The sequence below is a fragment of the Cardiocondyla obscurior genome, linkage group LG16, assembly GCF_019399895.1.
Source record: "Cardiocondyla obscurior isolate alpha-2009 linkage group LG16, Cobs3.1, whole genome shotgun sequence".
In the NCBI taxonomy this organism is placed as follows: domain Eukaryota; kingdom Metazoa; phylum Arthropoda; class Insecta; order Hymenoptera; family Formicidae; genus Cardiocondyla; species Cardiocondyla obscurior.
Window position 1 is genome coordinate 4153801 of NC_091879.1, and position 26968 is coordinate 4180768.

Sequence of the window (26968 nt, forward strand, 5' to 3'; positions counted from 1 at the left end):
AACTTTTATCGTAGTCGTAGCGCGTCGTATTTGAAATAAATAGATTATCTTGGTGTAATGGGAGGGAAAAAAAGGAGACGTATTAATTGATACAATTAGATCAATGATAATGGACCCCGCGTATTTTATTATTCACGCTTGGATGTCACGCTATAAATAAATTTTTGTGCGACGTTAATTAAATAGTTTAATTGGCTATCCTTGACGTGTCAATTAATGAAATACACGTCGCAAGCGTAGATAATTACGTGAACGGGTGCTATCTTCGCGAGAACTCTTCTTCAAATATTAAGATATGATGAATCGCCAGCGGACAGCAAAATAATCGGGTTCCCGGTTTATTATACGTCAATTAATTAAGACTGTGAAAATTTACACGGGATAAAATTAAAAATCTGCTGCGTTCAATCTATAATTGTTTTATTTCAATTAATTTATAACTTGCAATTTTTGTGATACAATAAAATGTATATATATATATTTATCTCTCCTGGTCTAGTCGCACTTATAATACATATAAAATAAATACTGTTCTGCAAAATCTGGGTCCGACTCTGATAGGCATCGAATTTCCATCTTGAAGAAAGCGATTTGCAAGGTATTTCTAAGTACGTTGGTAATTTACGTTATATATTACTCTTTGGAGGGAAAAAAAAAAAGGAATTTTATATATATACATCTATACATCGATATATCTAGGTATACATGATTCTTTGGATCACACGGCATAAGAGCATATTTACAAAATTCGACACACAGACGAAAATACATGCCGCGTAGTAACAAGCCGCACGATAAATCTAGCATTAATTATTCGAAACGCATCTTGCATGTATCGCACTATCTAAAAATTAATATTCTATATGCCTCATATGTCGCGTATTGCCGATAAAAAAAAGAAACTTAGGAAGAACGCATTCGTTGGAAAAGAAGAAGATTAATTACTTGCGATATATTAAAAAAAAAAAAAATAGAAATTAAATTTTTATTTAAATTTTGAATTTTCTCGATAAAACGTAATGATCTTTTTCTTTTCCTCCGCCGCCTTTCTTGGCATAGGGAGCGTATCAGTTCAGGCTTTCTCTGCGACGTAGTCTCTGCAATATCGGTAGTACAAGATCCGGGGAAAAAGATCGCGGACAGGCATTACCGATTATGCATCGAATCCTAAAAAACATTTGATTATCATGTAAAAGTCGACACGACGGAAAGCAAAAGAGTAGAAGAGAACAGGATAAATGTATCGATTACAATGTGCCACGCTATGAAGCTTCTCAAGAGCTGGTATATAAATGATTAGGTAAAATTAACGCCTAACAATAAATATAAATAAGCGATATAGGAACACAGTTTAAAAAATTGTTTTCTAATTTAAAAAGATAATTAGATATTGAAAAGGAAATTATTCCTTTGGTTTTATATCGATAAACGTTAGAACGTTTAGCAAAAAAAAAACTTTATCCTTCATGTTTTACTTTCATATGGCACCGTATCCTGGCAACTCTATTTTTTTTTGCTCATATTTCAAAATTTAATGCATTAATTTTAAAACTATTTTTTTTCTTTCTTTTTTTTTTACGCCAAAGAAAATTTTTTAGTAAAAAGAAATATGTTAGGAATATTAAAAAAATACTTTTTTCTTTAAATTCTACTTTTAAAAAAATTTGCTGGATTATTGTAACCCAGTGTTCCATGTGAAAGTTAAAATTATGAAGATTAAGTGTATTTCTTCGGCGCCAAATTTAAGTGAATACAAATATTCATAATGCATAATGCTATTTTCTTTTTTGTACAATATGATTTTATTTGCATTTGATGCAATCGGTATTTCGGCAATAGTCAACGTATTTCGTTGTTGAACCCAATAAAATTGATAACACGATCGCGTTACAGCTACAGTCGGCAAGTACAGAATTTCTATAGATTTCTACAGAACAGAATAGTGCTCACGATTTCTCAGCATGAGCAACCGTAGTTGATGTTATAACCGAGGCGATGTCGCTGCTGGATTGACTAGTGATTGGTTCTAGTGGTGGCACGCTGAAATTTAAAAACTAAATTAATTTTAAAAAATAATAAAATTATAAAATTTCTAAGTCAACAAAATTTTTTTTTTTCAATATTAAATTATCTTTAAATTTACAAATTTATAAAATTCAAACTTTGAGCGAAATATAATTTTACGTCAATAATTAAATCCTTAACTTTTTATTTCATCACTTCTATTTTAATGTTAATTAAAATTTAATTACTCTACGTATATTTACTTTTATTAATTTCTTCTTTACTGTTCGTGCAATCGTTTTGCAATTTTTTCATTTTTTCTGTTTGAAGTTACATCGACTTTATTATTTTTTTTAATACCCGGTCTATTAACGAAAATAATTTGCCATGCTTTGAAATCTTTAGCACAAATACTTTTAAGCGGAATGACTTACGTAAGGGTGGTTTGGCGATTCAATACGGCGGCGGTAGGTAATGCAAGAGGCGAATGTGCGTGCCCTAATTGTGTTCCAGTTGGTGTACCTACAGGAAGACAATGTTCTTCGACCCCTCCATTACTCCCACCCCCGCTTGCGTACATGTTCAACTGCAACGAGTCCACTGCAAAATTAAAAAAAAAATATATATAATATTATCATGATAATTTCACGCGTTAATCATCCCTCCGCATTACTTTTAATTTCTTCCGACAAGCAATACGTGCTTATACGTACAGTATTTTATTATGTTAGTATAATTCGTAAAAAATACCAGAATTTTTTTTTGTCAGTAATTATCTTGTTTTTTATATCCTCAGTTATTTTAATTAATTACACGTAAAAGTTTGGCTGTCAACTTCTTATCGCGATGAATATTCGAGAATATGGTCATATGATCATTAATCGATTTTAATCTTTATTTTGCCGTTCACTTAGGAAGTGAACCAAGGCCGCGGCGTGATTTTCGGGAAAGATAAGAACTTGCGTAAAATTTCGCGAATTTATTATTCACTGTTTCTACATCCGAGTTTCGCGAAACCGAAGGAGCTTGGACCGAGCGGCCGACGCGTTGTAATCCAAATTTAATAACGAATTGGTCACGTTAATTCGGAACATCGTACAATAACGTTATTACAGTAAATAAAAAAAATTATGTTTTAACTGAACGCGCTGCGATTTTATTTAATTAATTAAAAATCGTAAAGTTTTACTTTCAAAAATCATATGCGTTTCTTAATACTTTTTCTCAATTCAATTCTATTGCAGTTTCACGCTCGAGAAAGAGAAAAAAAAAAAAATATTCACTAGTCGGAGGCTTCACGTTTCTTTCCCGCGTATCTCAACGCGTGCTTATTCTTCAGGTTAATCCTCCATCGATCGAGAAGTATGCGTTAGCCGCTATCGGAATATATTCCGAGCCCCGGCCAATCCGAGGCACTATCGGTTGTTGTATGCTCTTGTCAGAGCTTCCCTCCCCTCGCCGTGCTCGCGTGTGTTTAGTCGGCCATCACGATTGCCGATAGCCGGGGACGGGAATTATTGGCCGATCGCTCCGTGAAGAATGATATTTGTCCGCGGAGGAAAACCGGTTAGTTATTATTTACACGACGATAATGGCCGATTAAGGCCCGATTTTTAGCTCTGAAATTCAACCCGCGCGTTTCCACCGACTCCCACCTGTAGGTACACCTGATCTAGTTAATCTAGATGCTCGACGGGCGTTTTGAAAAAAATGAAGTTTGTTAGACTGCCAAATTTTTGGCAAACGCTAGTCTACGTGATGAGGATGCGCGCGGTTGTTAAAATGCCAGCTGATGAAGGGTGTTAGTAAAAAAAATAATACTGTATATGACTTGCTCACCGAAGACTCACCAAGTAGACTGGACTTGATGTCGGTCTTGTGGAGTCCACTAGGGCCGGCTAAACTTCCGGGGATGCTCGAGTGATTTTTAGGTTTCCTCTTTCGCGTCTGTATCCCTTCTTTTTTCATGCTCAGCGGCCTGTTCACCTGTACGGGTTAATCGAAATACATTTTAGCGTGAGAGATCGCGAACAGTTGCCTCTTCAAGTGATCTTCGGCTAGTTAGAACCAGCCGTTTCTTTATTTCTACCGTATTGTTACCGCCGCCCGTACTTGGAATTTTCGCTGCGGCTAATTAAAAAAAAAAAAAAAAAAAAGTAACGGACGCGCATCGATCTCTCTGTTTTAATTAAATTTATTGTCACGATCGCTCGCGCAGATTCGCGCGATAAGCTGCGCTCCTCTTCAACCGCCGAGACGGGGTCGTCTCACGTGTAAAAACAATCAAGTCGCCGTTATCGCGGCTGGCGATCGCAAAAAGTCCGATAACGACGTGCTGACCAGTTCGCAGTAAGATTAATGTTAATTAAAAAAAATTTGTCCTCCAGCTTCTTCGCGTTTTTATATTGCGCGAACATAAAAGGCGTTTCAACAGTTCTGTTACTCGGAATGTCATTCGAAAGTATCACTGATAGGAAATGAAACTTGCTGCTTTTTTAATTGAATAATTGAGAATAATTGACACGTCATTTTTTTTCGCCGTATTACCGCGTGTTAGGTCACTTTCGATAATTGCAGATTAAAATAAAAAAAAAAAATTTTAATCTTGTTCAAATAAAGTATTAAGTAATTGACGAACGTATATATAATTTTCAAACTTACGCTGTGCAGTTTGAAATAAAGACCGCACGCATTGCAAACTGGCTCGCCGTTATTGTTTCGTCTCCAGAGGGTCGTGTTGGTTGTACTACAATTTGCACATTGCACCCCCGTCCTTCGTACGTTAGTCTGCAATAAACGGAGAGCGTTTTCGTGTTATTTTTGCAAATTCGTATTAATTGCAAAATAAAGAACGGAAAGACATAAATAAAAGTTGAGTGATAACGCGGTAGAAAATTGCGAAATTGAGTTATCTTTCGCTAGCGATGCTCGGGCTGGATAATTAAAAATTACAAGCGATTGGAAGAGGGCGGGGAGGGTGAAATCGAAAATGTACTCGTTGCAAGTGTAAAGAGAGAGCTCGTGGGAGAATCGTCACCTCGGTGGTCGATGACGACATGAAATGTTGCGACGCCGTCGACAGACGGGGAGTATTTGAAGAATCGAGACAACGAAATGGGAGTGCTCGGAGCGAGAAAAATAGAGCAAACAGCCGCCAGCGAGTCCCGTAGTGATTATTTGCTCGAGATAACGTTCCTCTTCCCTCTGTCTTTGGTAGCGGCAGGGAAACGGGGAGGAGAGAGGGAGACAGAGAGAGAGAGAAAGAGACAGAGGGAGCGAGAATGTTACTTAATATCGAAGCCATGTACGCTTCATAGGTAAAATTTATCAGGGTAAATACCGGCGGCCTCATTTTCGCGAACGGTCAAACAATTTTCGGACCCAGCAATTAGAACTTCCGACGTAGAACTGAATTAAATGAGGGCAGTGCAAAATTTAAGTAAAAGTTATTTAAGCTAAAGCGATTCAAATTAATTCGATGCACTAGGCTGTAAAAAAAAAATAAAGAAATTAATAATCATAAAAAAAAATAATAGAACAGAAAGAAAGATTAAAAAAAAAAAAGAAAAAAAATATATAGACTGAGGGCTATTTTTTTAAAACAACTCTCGAACTACTAAGATAATATTAATGCTACAGATTTAGATAATTATATTACTGTAATCTCGGGATTCGCACAATGTTTACCGGCGCAACCGACTGCTTCGGTTTAGGGCATCGCATCGGTGGCCTGTTGACGCCATTCATCTTATTGTAAAGTCCGCAAGCGTTGCAAAGGTAGTGACCGGTGCCGTCCCTTCTCCACAACGGTGTCATACTGGCCGCGCAGTTGACGCACTCTTTAGGCTCCGTCGCTATGACGGCACTCTCGAATGCCTCGTCCGTTCCAGGGAGCGGTAAACTGGCCCAAGGTGGCGGCCCGTTTCCGCTCGCGGAAACGCTGTATCCGCCGGGATACAGCTGCACGTTAGCGGAATCGCTGACGGAGATCGCGGTGATACCTGGATAGCCTTGTACGTATTCTAAGTTCGGAGGCGATGGGGTGTTGCTTGGCCAGTAGGGATCGCTCGAAGAAGGCTTCACGTATTGGTACGAACCCGCGCCCGGGCTGTACAGCGTTACTTGAGAACTCGGTGAGCTGGACTGCTCGTAATGCTGCAGTGGAACCGCTCGGCTAGCGGCCAAGGATGACGCCAGCGTAGGATCACCCTTCATGTACGCGCTGCCGGATTCTACCTGTTGCATGAACAAAACGTAGATTTTTTTAAGACCTTTTTTTAATTTTTAATTTTAATTTTTTTTTTTTTTATAAAAAAGTTTAATTTTTTTAATATAAAAGGTTTAAATATAGAAAGTTTGAATATAGAGAGGTAGTTAGAAACTATAAATTTGTACTTAAAATGTGACGTAATTAAGCGACCAAGCGAACTTGTCGTGATTTCTTACCTCGGTGACTCTCGAGCCGAGCTGAGCTCCTGACGGATACGTTAAAATCACGGGGTCCCCCGGCTTAGCGTAGCTGTAAGTCGACGCCGGTTGAAAAGTCTCGCCGCCGGATAAATACTGCGTGTACTGAACGGTCTGAGTAGGCGGAATGGCGACCGTTTCCAGCGTATGTATGGTGTACGTGTTAGAAGCCTTGATAGTCTCCGCGGCGGCTGTGGTCTCGGCGTCGTACTTGACGACACTTCCTGCGTCGGCGTAGCTCGTCGCCACGAGCTGCTGCTGGCCGGTGCGTATGTTGTCGATCGGAGGCGAGTACGGCGGCGCCGTTGACCCGAGGTGAACCGTGGATCCCGATTGCGTGACGATCGTCGAGGTGTCGTAGTCCTCCGTCGTGGTCAATACCGGCGACGTCTGGTACCGGGCGCCCGCGCTCGTCTCGGAAGTCTGATGGTTCTCGTGGGGGCTAAATCTTTGGTGCCCGGCCGGCTGGGCTCGTCGATGATCGGGCACTTGTACGGTAATTACGTGGTTCTCCCTGCGGACGTCGTGGCCGTCGGAGTACGCGTACATCCGGTCCTCCATTCTGTCCGGCGCGGGTGTCTCGTATCTTCCGTGGGTGGAAATCACGTTTGAATATCTCCCCGATTCGTTTATTAATTCGAGCTATCGATTCAATTAATTCTTACCTGGGCGGCTCCTTAACCGTGAGCGTGATGGTAGCGTCGGAGGCCTCGGCGACTTCGACCTGGACCTCCTGTCCAGCGGCGTAAACGACGCGCTGCTGGTCCACCGATCGTTGTTGATCTTCGTTGCCCGCGTGAGAAATCTGCACGTAGTGTTGCTGCGCTTGAGTCCGTTGCTGCTCGTCTTGAAAATTACGGGCTTGTTCGTGCTGCTCATTTCTTTGCTGCAGTCCCTGGTGAAGGCCCCCGACGACCGAGTTCGAGTCCGGCGATTCCGGATCGACCTCCGCGATCCCCTCCGTGATGTGGCCGGCGGTCGTGATCGTTCTCACGTGTCTTCTAGTCGTTATTACGCTTTGAGGACTTCCGGTAGTCTGGTCTTCCGTCACAGGTATTTGCGATGGGTTGTCATCCGCGCGATGACCGTCCCACTCCATTTTGATCTCCTGTTTTACCAACGTCTCTTTCATCACTTCCTAAATAAGGTGGAGGCTTTATTTTAGGGAGATTATAATTATTTTATCTCATGCGTGGGATATTTAAATCCGTTAACTCCAGTTTCGTCGGTGCATCCGCGATTAATATCGTTGCTCGTCACGGTCCCCTTATTAATTTTATAATATTATTTATTTCTTAATTATTCTTATCGTTTGCGACAAGAATAATTAAATGGAAACTCTATTATATGTTACGTTATTTATTCTGGCTTATTGTTAGCGAGAAGATAAATGCAAGATCTCTTCGGGATCTCTTAATTATCCTGAACAACGTAATATAAATGTTAATGACAGGCAACAACGCGGCCACGTGCAAAAACTCGCGCGCAAAAGCTAGAATAGCGTTATCGTCGCGATAACGGAACGGTACAAGTAAAGTCATATGTCGGATTTTCAACCGGATAACAGATGAGATTGGTGTCTAGGTCGGCGATCGTGCGGAAACTTTTACCTTCGCCAATAACGTTTATTTTAGAGAATTCAAGTAATATCATTGCGGACAATTTCTTCGCTGGTCAAAAAAATAATTAGTACTCAACGTTGCATATTTTAAGATACCCTCGAAACAGATTTATTAATTTTTTTTAGGAGAAAGAATTTCTGATAAATATTATTCGACAATTACACGAGGAACAATTTAATATCCCGTCGTGTACAGCGTTGATCGATATTCAATAGCGATCTTGCAAAAAAAATATAATAATGCAAGCTCCGTGAAAACAATTAAAATCCGCGTGAAATTTAATATCAATTACTTAATTACGTCTTCGAATTCCTAACGAATCAAGCCACGGCCTGACGGCTAAAAGTTTGATCGACAGGATGAGAGCTAACGGTCCTCCGAACTCGATTAGTCATCCGTTCGGATGATTCTTCTAGGCACGCGACACGAAAATGTTATGGCAGAAACGTGCGCAACAGGTTTAGTGACGAGAGGCGGCGAAGAGGGAAAGAACCGGGGACACGCCTCGTCCGTCTCGAGAAAAAAATGCGAGAGATACTGTTTGTCCTGCGTCACACTTCCGTTTGGCAATGTCAAGTCCCGACTTCCGGCGCAAGAAGCACGCGACGCTTCTCTTTCTTTGACAAAGACCTCGCGCGACTTCCGGTACACCTTCATCGGCGATGATCTCTCGCAATTCGTACTCCGATATCGCGAGCGTGAAATCAAATCGTAACGCAACATCGACGTTGAGACTTATTGCCGCGGTGGTGTAATAAAGTTAACGAAAAAAGAAGGAAAAAAAAGAAAAAAAAAATTAATTGCGATGTAAATTTAAATAACAATTTAAGATCACAAAACAGCCGGAGAAAATTTTATTCGTAGGTAAACTTCGTGATGAATTTCGTAGAAAACTTATGGTGGCCAGAGCACAAAAAATATTGCAGCGATAAGAGATAACGTTAATAAATAAACTTAATGAAGCTTAATAATGAAAATTCTACAGTCGCTAAATAAATTTCTGTTTCAATCTTTAATTATAATACCGAATTACTCAATGCACTATGCATCAAACTTGCCTCGTGCTGATTATACTTTTATTGATCGATACGATTGCAAAAGGGAGTGCAACGAAACCTGTCTGTAACTAGATGAAAAACATGTAGATAGCGGCGATTAAAAAAAATTAATTCTAAGGTGCAAGACGGCTGCGTCGTCCGGTCGATAATTTTTTTTAAGCTTTTCGTGCAAGATGACAATTCACTGATACCTCGTTAGTCGCGTGTCGCATTGGAGCTCGACGTAGGGTTACTCTTGATACCGCAGCCCCGTCAACGAACACCCTCCGGATCCGAGTATGTCGATGTACTCAAATTGATAGCATGTAAAAAATGCGCGGCGTGCACACTCGGCAGTATCCGCGGCCAGAGAACTTAACCGACGACGATGATGTTCGAAAGTAAGACGCTCCGCCGACGGGAAGCGCTTTGCAACTGAGTTGAGGACTGAGGATGGCAAGAGATGACTCGTCGTGGTGTCCCACAAAGAGACGGAAGGTGGAAGGAAAGAGGTGGAATCGTAGCAAAGCTCACGTCGGTGAGCATTACTTTCTGGTGCCTGATTCTAAACGAGGCGGGAGAGAAAGAGAAAGAGACTGCGTGGAAAATAGGGACGGAGAGTGGGGAACGTGAGAACGAAGAAAAGAGAGAGGAACTGCATGGAAAACGCGCGGCGGACAATTTAGATGGATATACTACTACGTGCAGCGGGAGCGACCGATTGGGCGGACCCTTGCGCCTCATTGGTCAGCCGATAGCGAGATTCTTCGTGGCTATTGCTATTGCCGGCAAGAATCGATCGCTTCTCGTCTTTCGTAGCTTGCAGTTCGACGCAAAAATCTGATGTAAAACTTCGTGCGTTTTACTTCTATATATATTTTTTTTTTTTAATTTTTTCTCCCCTCCCGCTTTATTTTTTCCCCGACCGGCGAACTCTGCATACTCCCCCTCCCCGAATTTAGAAAAAATTCGTCTGCAGCATTAAGGGTTTAATTATTTTCGAAATTGAATCTTTCCGTCGTCAGCATGAAATAAGGGAGCTTAATATATTTTTTTCTTTTTTTTTTCGGGCTTTATATTTTTAATGGTATTTCGTGACACTTCGTACACAAATTTTTTACGCAATCGTCGGTTAGCTTACATAGACGCTGTTTGTATTACACCGTCAGATATGACGGTAAAGTCCAACGAGACCATGCGTTCGTGATTCTGTCCGGTCGGATTGAACGAATTACACGCATGACGGTCCGGGGGGAAAAAGGTCGCAGAGGGAGTCCGTTTGTTTGCTCGTTGATAAGAGCGATGAAGCGACGACGAGAGATAACGAGGGACGCAGAGGGAGCGAAACATGTCCACGAGATCTTGTCCTCGTCGTCGGCCATCGTTGCTAATGCCTTGCATCGCCATTTTGTAACGGGAATAGCTCGGCCACAAGGGGATGATGATTCATCTACGTACACTGACCACTTAGAGAACGAGATCGTTCCGACGAATTCGTAATGTTATCTCGTTCAATAAAGCAGGCTGTGCCGAGGCACCTATTCCGAAATCACGAAACTGAACGCCGGCTCCGACGTTTACAGTATTTACGTCTCTATCTTCGTGTCCCCCCAATATCCAGTAATTAACGATAATATTGAAATAATTCCCGCGATAACGTACGCGAACAACTTATAGTAAGCTGAACGGATTCAATCGTAGATAATTTTTGGCATCGCGATACCGATTGATTATTATCCGTACCACTCACGAGGTACGTAAGTTAGGAGAAAAAAAAAAAAATAAAATAATATTAATTAAAAGAAAAAAAAAAGGGCAAAACGGTAATGATAATTATATCGTACGCGCGGAAGAGTCATTTCAAAATGACTATTACTTGCGTCATCGCGCACCTGATTCATTTCTGTAAACGAAACGATGGGACCGTCACAATTTTTGATACCTGAGGAAAGGTATGACCAAACGCTGACGTACACCTGACTCGCCGCAGCAGAGTATAAAAACTATATTGTCTACGACCATGTCTAAATTAACAAAGAAAAGTTCAACCATCGGAAAGTACAATAGACAAAGACAAAAAAATTAAATTAAAAAAAAAAGAAAAAAATATTTAAAAAAAAAATCCCTTGTTTCGCGAACACGTCATAGTCGTAGGTCAGTCACCTGATTTTCGTAATCGGCTTCTGGGTTTAATTAACCGGCGAAACGAAGCAGCCGGTCGGTTTACCGCGTACAATCGGCGTTCCCTATTTTTCTGAGGCGAATCAACCGACACGATCTCGACGAGTCGGTAATTAAGATAAAAGGACGCGCTCGCCGCCATAAATTTATCAATCCTCACGATCGATAGCCACGGGAGGATTTCTCGAAGCTCAAGAGGGAAACAAATACATTTACTGGTCGAACCTTTGAACGCATGGAATTGTCCGGAATGGCGTACGTGACGCTGTCAGATACTTTTACCTGCGATCGCAGCGATACCGGCAAGCGACTCCGCTCGATAGAAATCAAGAGCACATTCACGCACACATACACACCCGCGCTTCCTCTTGAAACAATATTTCGCTGATAAGCGCGCGCTATTGCGAGCGACGACAAAAGAAGAAGACGAGATTACAATACGCAATTGCAACACACCGAAATTTCGGTGGGACAAGCTGCGTCGGGCATGTAATAATTTTCCCGTTGAACTACGTATACGATTAAATCGCGAGATAACTGACGGCGCGAAGCTAGGAAAATCTTAGAAACTCACCGGTATCCGTCGTTTAATGATTACGTAACGTAAAACATTAACGATATTAAGTTTTTACATTTATAATGGAATTTAATATTGCACAGTTTAATTTTTTTTTTAATTAGTCGGAAAATAATGAAAATTTTTTAATAAGATTTTAATAAGTATACGATAAATGAATTCGCGTAAAAAAATTAATAACGCATTAATTTCTTTTTTTTTTTCTCTCTCTCTTTTTTAAGTTATCGTGTAAATTTTTCGCCGTTTGCACAGCGGGTTTATGAATTCAGCAGTTATTGTCTCTCGCGAAGCGCAAATGAGTATTATGCATTTCCAACGAAACCATAAAAACCGATCCCTCTTTTTCCCTGAGACTCGATGGCTTGATAAAGCAATTCGACGAGGCCAGAAAACGCATCGGCGCGGATTAACTTTGCGCGGTGCAGCCGCGCTAAACCACCTGCACACAGAACTTTAATGGGCGAAGTTTGGCGATCGTTCAATTTTACAATCGTGTTATGTCGCAAAGACGGGCAAACAGCACTCGGCAAACAAAAGGTAACTGCGACACGTGATGGAGTATAATTGCAGGAGAGATCTCTGAGCGACGCGATGACGCACAATCAAATTCCGAAACAAACGTTTCGTGCTCGGTGAATCTGTTTTTCTAACAAGAAAAAAAAGAAAGAAAGAAAAAAAAAAAAAAAGGAAAAACTGTATTACGAAACCAGAGGCATTGTGTAATCGTTGAGTTCAAATAGCCGAGAACTCAGACATTCCTCAAATACGAGATAACGATTCATAAACTGTTATTTTTGTACATAATTTTCATTATGCCGTGGACCTTTACGTTCTATTGTTATTCGTACGAGGGTCGCATAGACCGGTCCGTTTTATATATTTTATTACGCATTCGAAATTAATTTTTAACAAATTAAAGTCTTCGGTGAATGGCTTTTAAATAAAAATTAAATAGAAATTAATTACATATTTTAATAATATTTAACAACGATATTTAACACGTACTTGAGGTAATCAGGATACAAACGAGAGGATCGATCTCTACAAGTATAAAACTGCCTTCCACGTTGCGCGCCTCGCGCGCATTTCACGCGATCTTTATCGGCCGCGGCTTTATTGTTTCACACCTAAAGCAAAAGTGGTAGATATACGGTTATAAATAGACCGGAAGAACAAAGGAGACAGGGGAAAGTAAGAGCCGAGCGGCCGAGAACCCGGCGAAGATCACCTGAACGGGGAATATCAGGACCGATATACAAAGCGTGGCGTCGATGGGGAGGTGCGCGTGCCGCCACGCTGTCAAAATAAACGGCACTATCGCGATTTATCTCGTTTCCCATGATAATAAGAGATAAAACTGCATCCTTACATTAGCTAGTATATCAGCTAAAATGATAATTTCAGTCGTCGGATTCGCCAGGAGCGCGTAGGGCCGCTTCTACTTCTCCGCCTGTGTCGGCCCGCGGACTTTCCCAAGTGAATCATTTCGCAAATCCGCCGGGGAGGGAATATACACGGGTACGGGATCGGCAAACATACTTCAGCCAAGATGCAACGCGCGAAATCGATTATCGCTGATAAGTGTGAGCTCCGAAAGAGATGCCCCGCGAAAATAAGTACGACTTCGCGGCGTATCTACCGTCCGCGGCTACCTCGAACCTTCTTTTTCGAGTGTTATCTTGACACCAGTGAGCGAATTCCCCGAAGTTTTCCGCGTATTTCGATTCGAGAGGGAAAAAAAAAAAAAGAAATTTCACGTGACGTACGAAGGCAAAGTTTGCAGATCTATCAGAGTGAGCAGCGAGCAATTCACGGAGCGTACAAACACGAGCGCACGCTGGTTACCGCAAAAAAAAAAAGTCCGCGAAAAGAGGCGTAAGTGACGACGAAAGTGAGAGATACGTGGCAGGTTGTTTAGAACAGCCACTCCGCGGCTGGAAATTTAATACGCGACCAATTTTCATATTTCTCCGAGGCAAACATGGCGAAAATAAAAATCGAGCGAGCAAAGAGGATTTACGTCATTAAACGGGGCGCGAACGCGCCGAGGCCATTTTCTTTATCAGCCACGTAGAAACCCCTTATCGTCGTACGTGTAAAAAAAAAAAAGAGAAGTACAGGTGTGTGTAGATACGTGATTGGGACACGCTTGTGTGCGCGCGAAATCGGTATCGCTGAGAATCTACGTGAAAATGATATCTTATTTTCGCCCGTTGACATCATGCGGCTTAAAGAATATTAATATACCTATATATGCAATGTTCAAAAATTAAAAATATTACTTTCTTTCTTTTGCACGTTTTATCGATGCAGAGATAATTTTATATCGCGAAAAAATAATTCAAAGTTTTTCACTAATTTACTTTTAAACTGAATTTCTCGCGGTTCTCAATAAAAATATGTAAATTTAAATTTTATTACAAGAACGGGAGGGAAACGAAATGATTCTATCATTTAACTATTAAAAGAATTACGATTCGAAATTACGATTCGGCGTTGTGGTTCGGGAATAAGAAATTTAAGGAAATGCAACGCAACGGAAATACAGCTAGGCTCTTTACGTCTCATTGAATCCTGAGAAGTCAATAAAACTTTATTGCAATTTGTCATCATTTTATAATCAAGCACAGCGCATATGTCTGTGCATCAAAATGGCGGTCGCGCAAGTCTTTTATAGCGTGTGTTTAAGTGACTCGATAGTTATGCTTCACGTTCGCAGCGCGTGCAAAGATGAAGAAGGTTTTACAGCGCAATTACTGAAATTTACAACGGGACAGAAAACTGTCTCGATTTTAACGTCGACGGGATTAACATCGCTCCTACGACCGCGTTAAATAAACAAGAGTTTCGTGTTCATTGTTTTCGTCGCAAATATAATACCCAGCTTGTCACGAGATATTTGAAAATGAGAAATGAAAAAGTTGGAAACAAAACTCAGTCGGACAATTGGTATTTTTTTCCTTTAATTTCGTCGTTATTATGAGAGACATTTTATAGTCGTTTTATTGCTCGGAAAGAAAAGAGATTGTTCAGCCTCGTCGATATTATGGATATGAGATTTTATAGGCGTTACATTGCTCAGAAAGAAAAAGGTTAAAATAAGCGCGCAGTAAATTTGGTTGGCTATGGTAGTATTTGCGTTTCTGCAGTGGAATCGAAACTTTTTGTATCAATATTTGTATCTGCTCATTCGGCTATGAATAAAAACGGGACCTTGGGAAAAAAAAATAAAAAAAATAAAAAAAGAAAAAAACCCAAGAAGAAAAAAGAAAAATAATTTACTGCAATTTTAATTGATAGCTAAAGATCTCATGAGCTCTTTCAACTTGTCTAACAATAGCGTAATTCTAACGTAAAATACACTTTTGTGTTGCATGATATATTTTTGTCATAAATAACTCGAGATCATAAAATGTTCCACACACGTGATGTTTTCCAAGCAAATTTGTAATTAATATTTTCTCATGTAATTTTTTTCGACAGTTTTTATTTCTGTTTGACATGCCCTTTGTTCACCGTGCAAATTGAAAAAAAAAAATACTGAAAAATCGTAACAAAAGGAAATTTTCGATCGCCATCACAGTTTCGTTCCCTGCGGAGCCAAGGTAACTCGTTGCTGCCTCCGTAAAATAAATTTGATTGCTTCTTCGATAAATCGGCGCAATAATCGAAGAGAGACGTCGCCGCCGACGGCGGCAGCGCGAAAGTCGGCCGCGACGCGAGGACCAATAATTAACGTACACGACAAACAGTATTATCGTCATTGCCTGATATTATTCCCATTATCTTATATGTACGGCGGCTATGTGCTTAATGATTAATAAAATATTATCTGCGCTCAGGGGATATCTTTCTTCCTGGCGGCAAATAGTTTCGTGCCAGACGCCGCGTGAAGCGCCGATGCCGATGCCGCGCGACTTGCGACGTGCGAACGAAAAGTAAAATCGAAAAATCTGTTCAGGCAGCCGTCTCGAAAGTAGAGCGAACGTGTTCGAGGAGGGGGAAAAAAAAAACTAAAAATTCGTATATAAAAGTTTCTTTTCTGTCAGAAGTGTGTGCGAGCATGAAAACGACGAGTTTCAGTGATTTTCGAACAGTGCCATCAATTATGGAATTGATATAAATAATTAAAAAAAAAAAGAAAGAAATTCTCATAAGTATTCATGCGCGCAATCCGATATGTAATTAGTGATACGATGTAGTGTCAATGAGCTATTCCGAGGAGATGATAGCTGCGAGTGGTAATAATTCCGAAGGGATTCGTATAGCATTCGAAGTAGAAGGATTAAAAATAAAATATGTAACACCCTGAGAGAAAAATACAGTGACTTTTGCATTCAACCATAGGTTTATAATATTTCTAATAATAAATGAACCTGATCGAGTCAATTATAAATGTAATCGGGTCAATGATAATTATTGTTGGAAATATTATAAAATTCTGGCTCCTGGAAGTAGCTAGATTTTTCTCTTAGTACAGGTGCGCAGGCGAAAAAAATATAATATAACGTCAATCAGGCATAATCGTATTATGAAATTTGTAGAAAAAAATAATCCTCGGTACGTTTTTATCTTAGAAAATCCGTCCGTTCGAAATCTGCCGTCATAAATATACGTACCGTCGGTGTTTCGACTTATTTGAATTATGGATTTAACGATATTTGCACTATCGACGACGATCCTGCCGAGCGGCCTAGTTGTTTGAGATGTGTCTCGCTCATAAGCCAGACGCGGGTGGATTAATTAAACATTAAAATAATTAATATCGCGTAAACGGGAGCGCTGAAAAATCCGCAAATATTTTCGATCGAGTTTGCCGAACACATTATGCATAATTTAATGAGCTCACTGTCGCCTCAGCCATTCATATTAATATTGTTCGCGCGAATTATAGTCGCACACGCAGACGTGTCTTAAAATTAGCGAATCAAGGCCTCGGGAGAGATGGAGTAAAAAAGAAAAAGATGCGAGATCTTGAAAGAAAAATTAGGAGGAGAAAAAGCAGAAAGACAAAAAAAGGGAGAAAGAAAGAGGAGGAAGGTGAGAAGAAGACCTGCCGATCGAATCGGTGTGACTTGCGTCTAGATTTTGACATCGAGATCGCGTTGACGAGGAGAAGGAAGCGGACCGCGTACAAAACACAAGTGTCGGCGCGGGCTGAACATAAAACACAAGTGTTCCTTTCGTGCACGGCGTTGCTCGCATTACCACGGATGCCCGCTTCCATTCGACCTCCTCTCGTAAACCTCTCCTTCTCTCTCTTTCAACGAAACAAGCGGGTAAAATCGCGCTGGGCGAATTCGCTGCTCCCGACTTCCATAAATTTACGAAACCGCGGTCTCAGGCTTCATTATTCTTCGACGTTTAGTTTTTAATTAAAAAAAAAAAAAGCAATTATACATATTTAACGACGACACTTCGCTGTCGTTAACGTCGACCGAAGTCGCGTTCCATTTGTTCGACGCGTTCATTACCGCGCCGGTTTTGCACGACGGGGCGAAAGATTTTCCCGATGCCGAAAATCGCGAGATGAAGGATGAGAGATTTCAACTTACGAGTCAACGAAGAAGGAGAACGAGGAGGAGGTGTTGAAGTAAACGACTGTGTTCCCCTTGGAATTACTTGTGACGCTACACGCGACGCTCCACGTTGTGCTCCGACGTTCTTAGAGCCCGATCCTCGTCGTTACTGCGTCTACCAGTGAGTTTGTGAGCGAGACACGCACGCGGCGCGCGCTTGACACAGGTGCGCTTCCACGAGGAGAGCGAGGTGGCCTGCTGTGCGAATACTCCTCGTCGCCGTGGTCGTCGTCGTCGTTAAAACTGCCGCCTGGTAGCGTGAGAACGAAGCTCCGATTTTATCCGCGGTGCCATCAAATATTAACCGATTACGATTCCAAAGCGGCCACCGCCGCGGATCCCTTCCGCGACTCGCCATATTGGTACCGCCGCTCCGCGAGACTTTGCATAACATCAAATCGCGGCTCAGGAAAAACTGCGACGGTCGAACGCGAATGAAACGACGACGGCAGGATCTCTTTTTCCAGAAAACTAGTTAAGTAACCGCTCGGTGCGTTAAAAATTAGAAAGAGCTTTCGAGAAATTATCTATGTACTAAAATACGTTCCCCTTTATTCGGTCGAATCACTGTAAAATGTGACCAATGTTTCAGGAAAAGACAACCGTGTATTGAAAGGAGAAATTAAAAGAAAAAGAAAAAAAAAAATATACTGGTGATATTCAAAAAGGAAATATTACAAAAAAAAAAGTCTTGGCACAAGGAACTTAAATATTTGAAATTAATGGAAAGAGCTTTATCTTTTGTACGGTACATTTCTTTACAGTTACCTTTTCTTTACCCTCGGTCCCAGGTTATTCTCGTGCCCCTTGACAAGGGACCTTTCCTTGCCTTGCCGTGTACAAGCTCATACCTATCATTTTTTATCATTTCGCCGGAGGAGGGGAACGGAGCCTGAAGGCGGAGGGTTGTTGTCACGGTAACAGAGCACACACTAGAATACCGCTGATAAGACGGTCAGGTGAGACGTCGTTGTAACAAGACAATGATTCAGTAACAACTATTGTTCTACGTACATAATCGAGATTCGTTGAATTCAACGTAAAATGCGCAAAGACATATTTTAAGAATATTATTTCAAAGTTATTTGATTAACGAGATTCCCTGTACTTATAAAAAAAATTCTTATTAATTAATTAAAATTTATTAGTATTCGTAGAAATGCATGTTGAATCGGAAGTACGAGTTTTAATTTTGTAAGTTGAATAGCGCCTGACTTTGTAATATAAGTAGCAGCTGATTACTCTCTCAAGTCTTTATAAATCACGATATGAACTACGTCACTGCGTGCAGAGGCATATGAGGCTACAAAGATTAGCCCAGACATTGCATTATCACCCAAAACACACAAGGATAAACTTTCGGTCGTTCACTGACTCCTCGCTTTTCGTCAACCGATGTTTTGATGAACGTTATAGAGAAATCTTGTTAAACGCTTTGCGTACAATGTAATTTAAATAGCTCATTCAATAATTAAAAAAGCGGATTATTATTTTAAACGACGCACCAAATGCTATTTTTTAAATAAAAAGCTCGAATAAAATTGCTATCGTGCGGCATAAATATAAATTATTTAATTTCATAAATCATTAAAACTAAATTCTAATGGCCTTAAAAAAAAAAAGAAAAAAAAAGAAACTTTAAAATATCCTATTTTTATTTAGAAATACACAACATTTTGAAAATATATTTAACATATTGATACAGCTAGCTAACAAAACTCAACTCGGTTTATTATAAAAGGGAGAAAATGCGTGAATTTTCGCACACATTTATTCGCAGAACCGTCAAATATATTTATTCATATAATATACACCGTTAATGCTATATGCTTATCATTTAGTTGTATTATGTTACATTATCTTTATCATTTTTATCGCGCAATATATTTCATTGTATATCGAAAATATTACATAACCACTATTAAAAAGGATATTAGAATATCCTTATATTTTTATGTAAATTTACGCTAAAATATAAAGTCACTTATATTTAATCTTACATACGAAAATTCCCCTATATATATACATGTATATATACGTACGCATATATGCATATATATATGTACAGATACAATATCATTCGTAATTTGGTATTATCTTAAATGTCAACATAAAATTCATCAAAGCGTTCTTTGGTAAAAAAAAAAAAAAAAAATTGAATAAAATAAGCAAAGAAATTTATTTTCTACTTGGGTTTCTTTCTTTTTTTTTTTTTTTTAAAGAGGCACTTCGTGTTCCTCTAAAAAGTTTTCTTCTAAAAAAACAAACAAACAAAATATCTGAAAAATTCTAGTTTTAAAACATTCTAAAATTCTTATTTACAACAGCACTGTTTTTCATATTTTCACATATTTGTAAAAGGTATATAACTTTCAATTCTGCATATCACAATGCGCGTAGGAAAAAAAAAATTGCGAGCGTCGTTAATTCGTCCCGCTGATTAAAGGAATTGAAAGCAGCAGTTAAATCAAAGTTATTAATTTTTCTGAAACACGCGGGCACTTCGTTACTAAGTTTCCGTTTGTTGTCTGTCTTAACGAGCTTCTAATTTTCCTGGAGTACATTCAGCATAACGCGGCGATCATAGCGCAATGAGACACGGGCTGTTCGAGCGAGCGAAGATCCGAGCTCGATCCCGGTCGAGAATCGGCTACTTTTCGATCGCTACTTCTCGGACAGAAATTTTAATCCGAAGGTATCATTAGGCCGTATGAGATATTGATCCTTTCCAGTCCTCTTTGGATTCGTGCGACAGACTGACTCCCCCGTCCATCGAAAAGTAATCTTATCGCGAATACTCAATTATTTAGTAGTTGAGCAGGCCAGCGTCTGTTGCGCCGATAGAAAAATTTAGAATAGCGCGCTTAAGATGATATCGACACTACCGTGGACCTCTCGAGGTGACCATTGTCTAGTATAATTTTGGATCCGGCTGGACTGTTCGATGGACTACCTAGGGTAACGATATGTGGCGAGGTGAGCTGGTGGTGGTCAGGCGATTGGCCGGCCGAGACCATTCCGGGCGAGCGCGTGCAAGGCGGAGACGGGCATTCGATTTTTGGCGAATGGGTTTCCAATAGTTGCTGCTGCTGTTGCTGCTGCTGCTGCGAAGTAATTAAATCGTAATACACGGGTCGATAGGTCACGTATCCTCTCGCGGAATGGACGCTGTAGGTACTGCCCGGATATGACGCTTGAGACACGTCGCTGCGCATTCTTACGTTGCCATAAGGGTGTAAAAGATCTGAAAAATCAACATAAAAATTATATTTTTATAAATCAAATTTGAATCCGACGCTTAGAGTAATATAATGATAAAAGCGAGTGCATTTATTCGATTGATTAGACTCGATAAATAATTCGCGAAACGTTGTAAGGAGAAATTAAATTTAACTAACGGGGAAACCGTGCAAAATTAAAATGTTTTAATAATAAGATTTATTAGATATTTTTACATACCTGGTTCAAGCTTAAAGCTATTGTTATTATTGTTGTTACTGGTATTGTTGTTGTTGTTGTTGGTATTATTATTATTGTTGTTTGTGCACTGAGCGACGTTGCCCGAAAGGGGTGTATCGCTGCTCTTCATTCCACCCTTAGGCTTCCGCTTCCGGGTTTGAATACTATCTTTCTTCATAGTCGACGGCCTGTTGATACCGTGTAGCTTGTAGTAAAGGCCGCAGGCGTTGCACACAGGTTCGCCGTGCGAATTTCGACGCCACAGGGATGTCATCGTCGTCTCGCAATTGCTGCAAGCGAGACCAAGGCGTCTCGTGGCAGACTAGGGACATAAAATAATTATTACACGCTACCGCCTTGAGCAACAAAATATTTTAGAATGATTTCGCAACCGAGAGAGAAAGAGAGAGAGAGAGAGAAAGAGAGAGAGAAAGAGAGAAAGAAAAAAAAAAGTCTGATGAAGGCATAGCGTTTAAACTGTGCCACTCTAAGAAGCAAACTCGTGCCGGAAGAAACTAGCGTGGCAATGCGAGAGAGTAACGTCGGAAAATAAATTTTGAACACTCGAATGTTTAAATAGAAAGCTCGGACGATCGATCACTTTTTTTTTTTTTCCTATAAATATTATAAATTTAAAGAGCTCCGACGCAAGCTCGGAAATAGGATCAGACTTCGGATTACCGTGATTAGAAAGCTTTCTGTGTGCAAGGTACCGTAGAGACCGCGGAGCAGAAAAGCCGAGCCACCCTCGGTCACGAAGATCACGTGAGCCTGGAAAAACTCAACAGACACAAAGAATCATTCCGTGTGGTCGGAAATTGGCAAGCGGCCACGGTGATTGCGAGGCATACTTTACAACAGGCTGCACGTGATTTCGGGAAGGAAAGTGCTCGTACCGTGGGTATAGTGGCACCTCGGGGCTACGACTCGAATGTTTTTTCTTTTTTTTTTTTTTTCTCTATTTGAAATGCGCCACCGGCGACGAGAACGGTAGAGACCTGCCTTCGATAATCAACGGTTTCGTATAATGATGAGTGAGCGAAGAAAGCGTGATATGTCAATGCGATAGAAACGTTACGGGGAAACTTGGAGCAGGAAAAAAAAATTATTTTTTCCAACATTTTAATCACAATTGCACATAGTTACTTTTTTTTTTTTTTTTTTTTTTTTTTATCATGGCGTGACATAGATTTTCTGATCAAGTCTCGACTCAGTTGCCTACGTACTTCTTTCTGTTTTGCGTTATTCGATTATAAAACGAAATTACGTAACAGTCTTAGATGTCAAATGTATGTTACAAGCTTTACTTATGGTAACGGAATCAACGACAAGCTAAAATAATATACATAAGAGTAATGAAATGATTGGGACGAGGTACGGTGATGAAAAGAAGCCGGAGGGACGTCGGGCGTAGGGTGCTTGTTACTTTATTATCAGAAAGAACGTTATCAATGAAAGTAAAGGGAAAACAGACAAAGAGAAAAAGAGAGAGACAGAGAGAGTGCTGATTTGGGAGGATGACACCTACCAAACGACGGCTCGATTTCTCCTCCCCGAGGGCGCGACGGGCGCCACTATACCCACAGAAGTCTTTGTAGAAATTGCCCTGGTCCGCCACTGAAACAGACATGAGGCCATACGTTAAGGGTAGTTTTTTTTTTTTTTTTTTCTTTTATTTCTCTCCTGCGTGTATTAGGTACACACACGACGGTGCATTGAACCTCGCAAAGAGCGAGTCTAACATCGCGAGATGTTTCATTTTGCTGTGTCCGAAGACGGGGATGGTTGCTACGCATCCCTCGGATATATTAAAAAAAAAAGGGGGGGCAGAACGTCACGGGCGAATTTCCACATAGGCTCCTGGACAGTGACGAGAACGAGCGAGAAAGGACTCTAACTCGCTCTCTCTCTCTTTCTGTCTGTTTCTCTCATGTTCCTCTCGAGTATGTAGTTTGCGGCTAGTTCGGTTTGTGCTTTGCAAAATATCGTTTTCATCAGACACGTCTACAGTTCTACGTGTCGTTTAAAGACTCCGATGGTTTCCGTTTCGTTCGGAACCAATTTTGCTTGAGCAACAGCGACGAAAGTTAAGCAACGAGACGTAAAATAGAAACGGTCTGACGAAGCGGATTTAACGCACAGCCTTTGAGTATTGCGAACGACTTTGCTAGACCGCTCCCTCACGGTTGCCGTCACCGTGGAAGCCTTCCTTACCAGGCGACGTGGTTGTTTAACTAATGGACGATTCATGCCGTTCATCTTATGGTAGAGACCGCATGCGTTGCAGAGGTAATGTCCAGTACCGTCTCTACGCCATAGAGGTGTGGAAATCGCGCCGCAGTTCACGCACTCGCGGCCCTCCGTAAAGTACTCCGCTTCGATGTTGTGCACTGTATTTCATTCACACTTGGGTTTCTCAGAAGGATCAAATAGGCGCGGACGCAGCACGTGACAAATAGGCACGTGTGCGTGACACAATTTACATCATTTTCTTTCTTTTTTTTTTTTTCAATTATTATTTCTTTTTCTTTATTAATTTAATTAAATTTCGAAAAAAGGAAATAATAAATGTAGATAGTAATAACGATGCAGTACTTGCGATTTCTTGCAATTTTATCATTTTTTTTTCTTTTTTAATAATATCTAATAAATACCGCGTTAGCAAGTATCTGGAATATAAATGTACAATTAGAAAAGCAGGCAGGCGCAATGTGCGAAATTTCTTTTCTTTCCGTTGCAAAGATAAAACTGCATAATCTCCGCGCGCGTTTTCGCGGTTTATAAAATGACGTTCAAAGCGGTGCGTTGTGCGACCAGGTAAAAGGAAAAGAAAAGAAAAAAAAAAAAAGAAAAACAGAAAACTATACACGTGTCTCTGACGGGAGTGACCATATCTGCAGTGGCCTCTTTTTACGTGACCACTCAGAAACAATTGTTTCGTTAGCTCGCAACACTCCCCCACTTCCATTACGTGACTATGAATATGCATAGTTTCTTAGACCGCGGCATAGAAAATAAACTGTTCCAAAACATATAAATTTATTAATAGAATGTGAAAAAAAAAATATATATATAATTTTTCCTCTTTCTCTCTCTTCAGATTAATTAATTATTACAAATTTCAAACAATTTCGCAGAGAAATTTTAATAAATAAATTTAAGTATTTAATAAGTAAATAATTTATACTTTGAATAGCAATTTTCTATTTAAAACTAAACCATTAAGAATTTTATATCAGAATATCAAGAGTAAGTAGAGTATATCGGTATATTAAGAATAATTAGAATATTAAGAGTAAAAATTACAACGGAAAATGCAACGGAATGACGAGTATTTAATGAAGAAAAAGGAAGGATGCAGGAAGCGTAGAAGTGACGAAGCAAGGATGGAAACGGACATGGCATTATCAGAGTTTCCGGCGTTCGCTGATAACGACGCCGGCCAACCTAGCAGCCACGTGCTTATGTTTCACGTTAAAAAACGCGTCGTTCGTGCGTACAGAACTGTAATTATAAGGTCCAATTATTAGTTAAAATTATTGCCGTACGATGAAAAGTCGACGGGCGCGATTGCCGGTCAGAAATTACTTGAACCTTCGCTGAAAGGTATTCGTCGGAATTATGATACGCGTAAATCGCGCCTATGCCTTTCAGCGAGAGTTGGGTGAACGCGTCACTTGACGACGAAGAAAAATAAGAGAATTTGTCTCGAGTTACTCGGCGAAGAAAAAAACAGGAAAAAAAAAGAAGGAAAAAATTTAAAAAAAAAACGAAGGAAAGCGAAACGGCGAAGAAGAGAACGAAGAGGTCGGCGTACGCGAGTAGCACATCCGGCAGAAACGCGACTGGGAAGCAATCGGATATTGTATGTAGGTAAGCAAGAAGCTGCTGATGCCCGTGCGAGTCCTACGAACTCTTTCAGGGCGCATCGCACACGCGCGTGGATTGAGTTGCGTTTTTACGCTTTCACGTCACCACCTTGACCCATAAATAGCTAGATATTAATTCGCGAGGAGGAACCCGAAAGGGCGAAGCGGCACGAGATAACGCCGTCCCCTTCCGCAGTTTGAACCGTAATTACATGTACGCGTACGCGAATTAGACTGTTTAATATCGTTGCGAATACCACGAGGTCTCTCGTCCACTTACATGTACACCCGTATATTAACGAAGCGCCGATCCATTTGTTTTCCCTACGCGTCATATCGTGTTTCTAAATCAAATCAAAATTAAGATCAAGATATCGTGTTGCTCGAATTGTTTCATCGCGCGCCCATAGCGCGGCACGCAGTTCTCGAAGTAGAGAAGGCGTCCGTAACTAGATATGAAAGGACACCGGGGAGGGGGCGGACAGGGAGTACCAAGGAATTAAAATGCAGGCATTGAGTTACTGGACCGACGTGGGAGCAAAGAGGTCAGAGGACAGGAGAATCTTCTCGAGATTATAGCGGTAGAATCAGAATGGAAAGCAACCGGATATTATGTAAGCAAGAAGTAGCTGACGTAGCCGGGTATCCTGTACGTAGTCCTCGCTATGATCCAAATACATATGGGGATTCACGTTGCACTTTCGCACCCGAACGGCGCCGCCGTTGCATTCCGACCTTCCTGACACCCTAGCCTCGAGCACGTATCGTGAGACAGAGAAACTGCGAATCGTGACAACGATATAAAAAAAAAAAAAAAAAAAAATAGAAAGAAATATATATATATATATAAAAAGGGCACTAAACAGAAAAAAAAATAAAAGTCGCAACGTATTTTTATGTCGCAGATTAAACAACAAATCGCCGCAGCACACGTTATTCCTCGCGGCATTCCGGCGGACTTAATTTCACAGTTAGACGATTATACCTCGACGCGATAATAACTGCGTTATCGTCGCATTAACATTCTTGTTCACCTGTGCTTTTGTTTCCTTCGCTCTACTCTAATCTGCCCTCGCCTTTGCGACATATTATTTCATACGGAAAGGCTCAATCGGTTCTCGTTCGCGCCGAATGCGCAAGAGTTCCATGCAGTTGTCGTTTACTCACTCTTCTCTTCTATCCCCTTTAGTCTTATTATTAAATAATTAAAAGTAAATTTAAAAAAAGTTAAAAGATAAAAAATGTTAATTATAACTTCTTCTTTTTTTTTTAAGTAAAATACGATTCATTTATAAAAATAGAAATAATAAAAAGCGAGTCGCGCGTTCTAGTCTAAAAGAAAAAAATTTTCGGACCGGCTGGATTAATTTAGGGACGGCCACGTGCACGGTCCTTCATGATGATGCACGACTCTTGCGGGGCTCTTGCATCGACGTATACGAAAGTACACCGAGAGAAATAGTTCTGCGGGCGGGAGGGGGATAGGTGTCTGGCACGGTTAAACTTAAATCGCAGCCAGCATGGACTCGCGGATGAAACACTCGAGGTCGCGGTATGTTAAAAGGAAAAGAAGCGTCCCTCTCGTTGCCGGCCTGCTACAACGAAGTCCGGATGGTGCGGCATGTGTAACCGCAGGCTGTAGTTCCTGAAGAACCACTTAAACTCCTCCGACTCTCCCTCTCCGATCAATGCAACCCTCGGAAACGCATCTTTTTTTTTTTTTTGCCCCCATTGCTATTCGCTCGGCGCAGTTTACGTCGTTAATTACTTCGTTTTTCATTACGTGCATCGTTGATACCCGAAAATTACGTTGCAGATAAAAACCGGCGGTTTAAAAAATCGAAACAAAAATAATAAATCGGAGCGCGAGAAAAAGAATCGGAAAGTCGTGCGACGTGATTAAAGAGTGAACGTTCAATTCGAATAACTTTTTTTTTTCGCAATATACAAAAATAATTTGAAACGTCCGAAGAATTTCTTCGAGATCTTCAACGAAAAAAAAAGAAAGAGACAAAAAACTCAAAGTTAATTAAAAAAAATTTTTTTTCTTTTTTAATTAGTAAAGACACATGTGAAAAAAATATTTCAACGGCGACGATTAAAAATTCGACAAGATATTTTCAACATTAACTCGATGCTTTTTCAGCGTGACTTTCATGTCAGACGGATAAAG

General features: G+C 40.5%; 3 protein-coding genes across 9 annotated transcripts in view; 1 reads left to right on the forward strand and 2 right to left on the reverse strand.

Moving 5' to 3' along the window:
* Positions 1–403: 403 nt before the first annotated feature.
* On the reverse strand, positions 404–17768 carry LOC139109175 (transcription factor GATA-4). Of its 6 annotated transcripts, none has more exons than XM_070668045.1 (8): positions 17444–17768; positions 7137–7579; positions 6451–7057; positions 5683–6240; positions 4666–4791; positions 3855–3990; positions 2439–2604; positions 404–2040 (listed from the first exon to the last, which is right to left on the reverse strand). In XM_070668045.1, the coding sequence occupies exons 2-8, from the start codon at positions 7568–7570 to the stop codon at positions 1947–1949; spliced, it is 2121 nt and encodes a 706-aa protein (XP_070524146.1). In that variant the 5' UTR covers positions 7571–7579; positions 17444–17768; the 3' UTR covers positions 404–1946. The 6 variants fall into 6 exon arrangements, with proteins under 6 accessions (XP_070524146.1, XP_070524144.1, XP_070524145.1 ...); XM_070668043.1 differs by having other exon boundaries at positions 7137–7609; XM_070668044.1 differs by lacking the exon at positions 17444–17768 and adding an exon at positions 9343–10412.
* On the forward strand, positions 9584–19111 carry LOC139109072 (uncharacterized). Its single transcript, XM_070667889.1, has 3 exons — positions 9584–9668; positions 18283–18426; positions 18759–19111. Exons 1-3 carry the CDS (start codon positions 9584–9586, stop codon positions 18839–18841), a joined length of 312 nt encoding a protein of 103 aa, XP_070523990.1. The 3' UTR covers positions 18842–19111.
* The window catches only part of LOC139109170 (box A-binding factor), a 49747-nt gene continuing 41880 nt past the window's right edge, over positions 19102–26968 (reverse strand). Inside the window, exons 6-8 of one of the 2 annotated variants that reach the window (XM_070668034.1) lie at positions 22455–22543; positions 20927–21248; positions 19102–20711 (exon numbers count right to left, since the gene is read on the reverse strand). In XM_070668034.1, coding sequence (XP_070524135.1) covers positions 20332–20711; positions 20927–21248; positions 22455–22543 — 791 coding nt within the window. In that variant the 3' untranslated portion in view covers positions 19102–20331. Of the gene's footprint in view, positions 20712–20926; positions 21249–22454; positions 22544–23140; positions 23317–26968 lie in introns of both variants that reach the window. The other variant, XM_070668033.1, reaches the window with a different exon arrangement.

Coding starts and splice junctions, on each gene's coding strand:
- LOC139109175 (XM_070668041.1), bottom strand. CDS start 9,363: ATGCGACACGCGACTAACGAG. Junction 7,058..7,136: donor ACGGTTAAGGAGCCGCCCAG/GTAAGAATTAAT, acceptor CACCCACGGAAG/ATACGAGACACCCGCGCCGG. Junction 3,991..4,665: donor TTTATTTCAAACTGCACAGC/GTAAGTTTGAAA, acceptor TAACCCGTACAG/GTGAACAGGCCGCTGAGCAT.
- LOC139109072 (XM_070667889.1), top strand. CDS start 9,584: ATGGCAAGAGATGACTCGTCGTGGTGTCCCACAAAGAGACGGAAGGTG. Junction 9,669..18,282: donor TCGTAGCAAAGCTCACGTCG/GTGAGCATTACT, acceptor CCCCTTGACAAG/GGACCTTTCCTTGCCTTGCC. Junction 18,427..18,758: donor ACCGCTGATAAGACGGTCAG/GTGAGACGTCGT, acceptor CACTGCGTGCAG/AGGCATATGAGGCTACAAAG.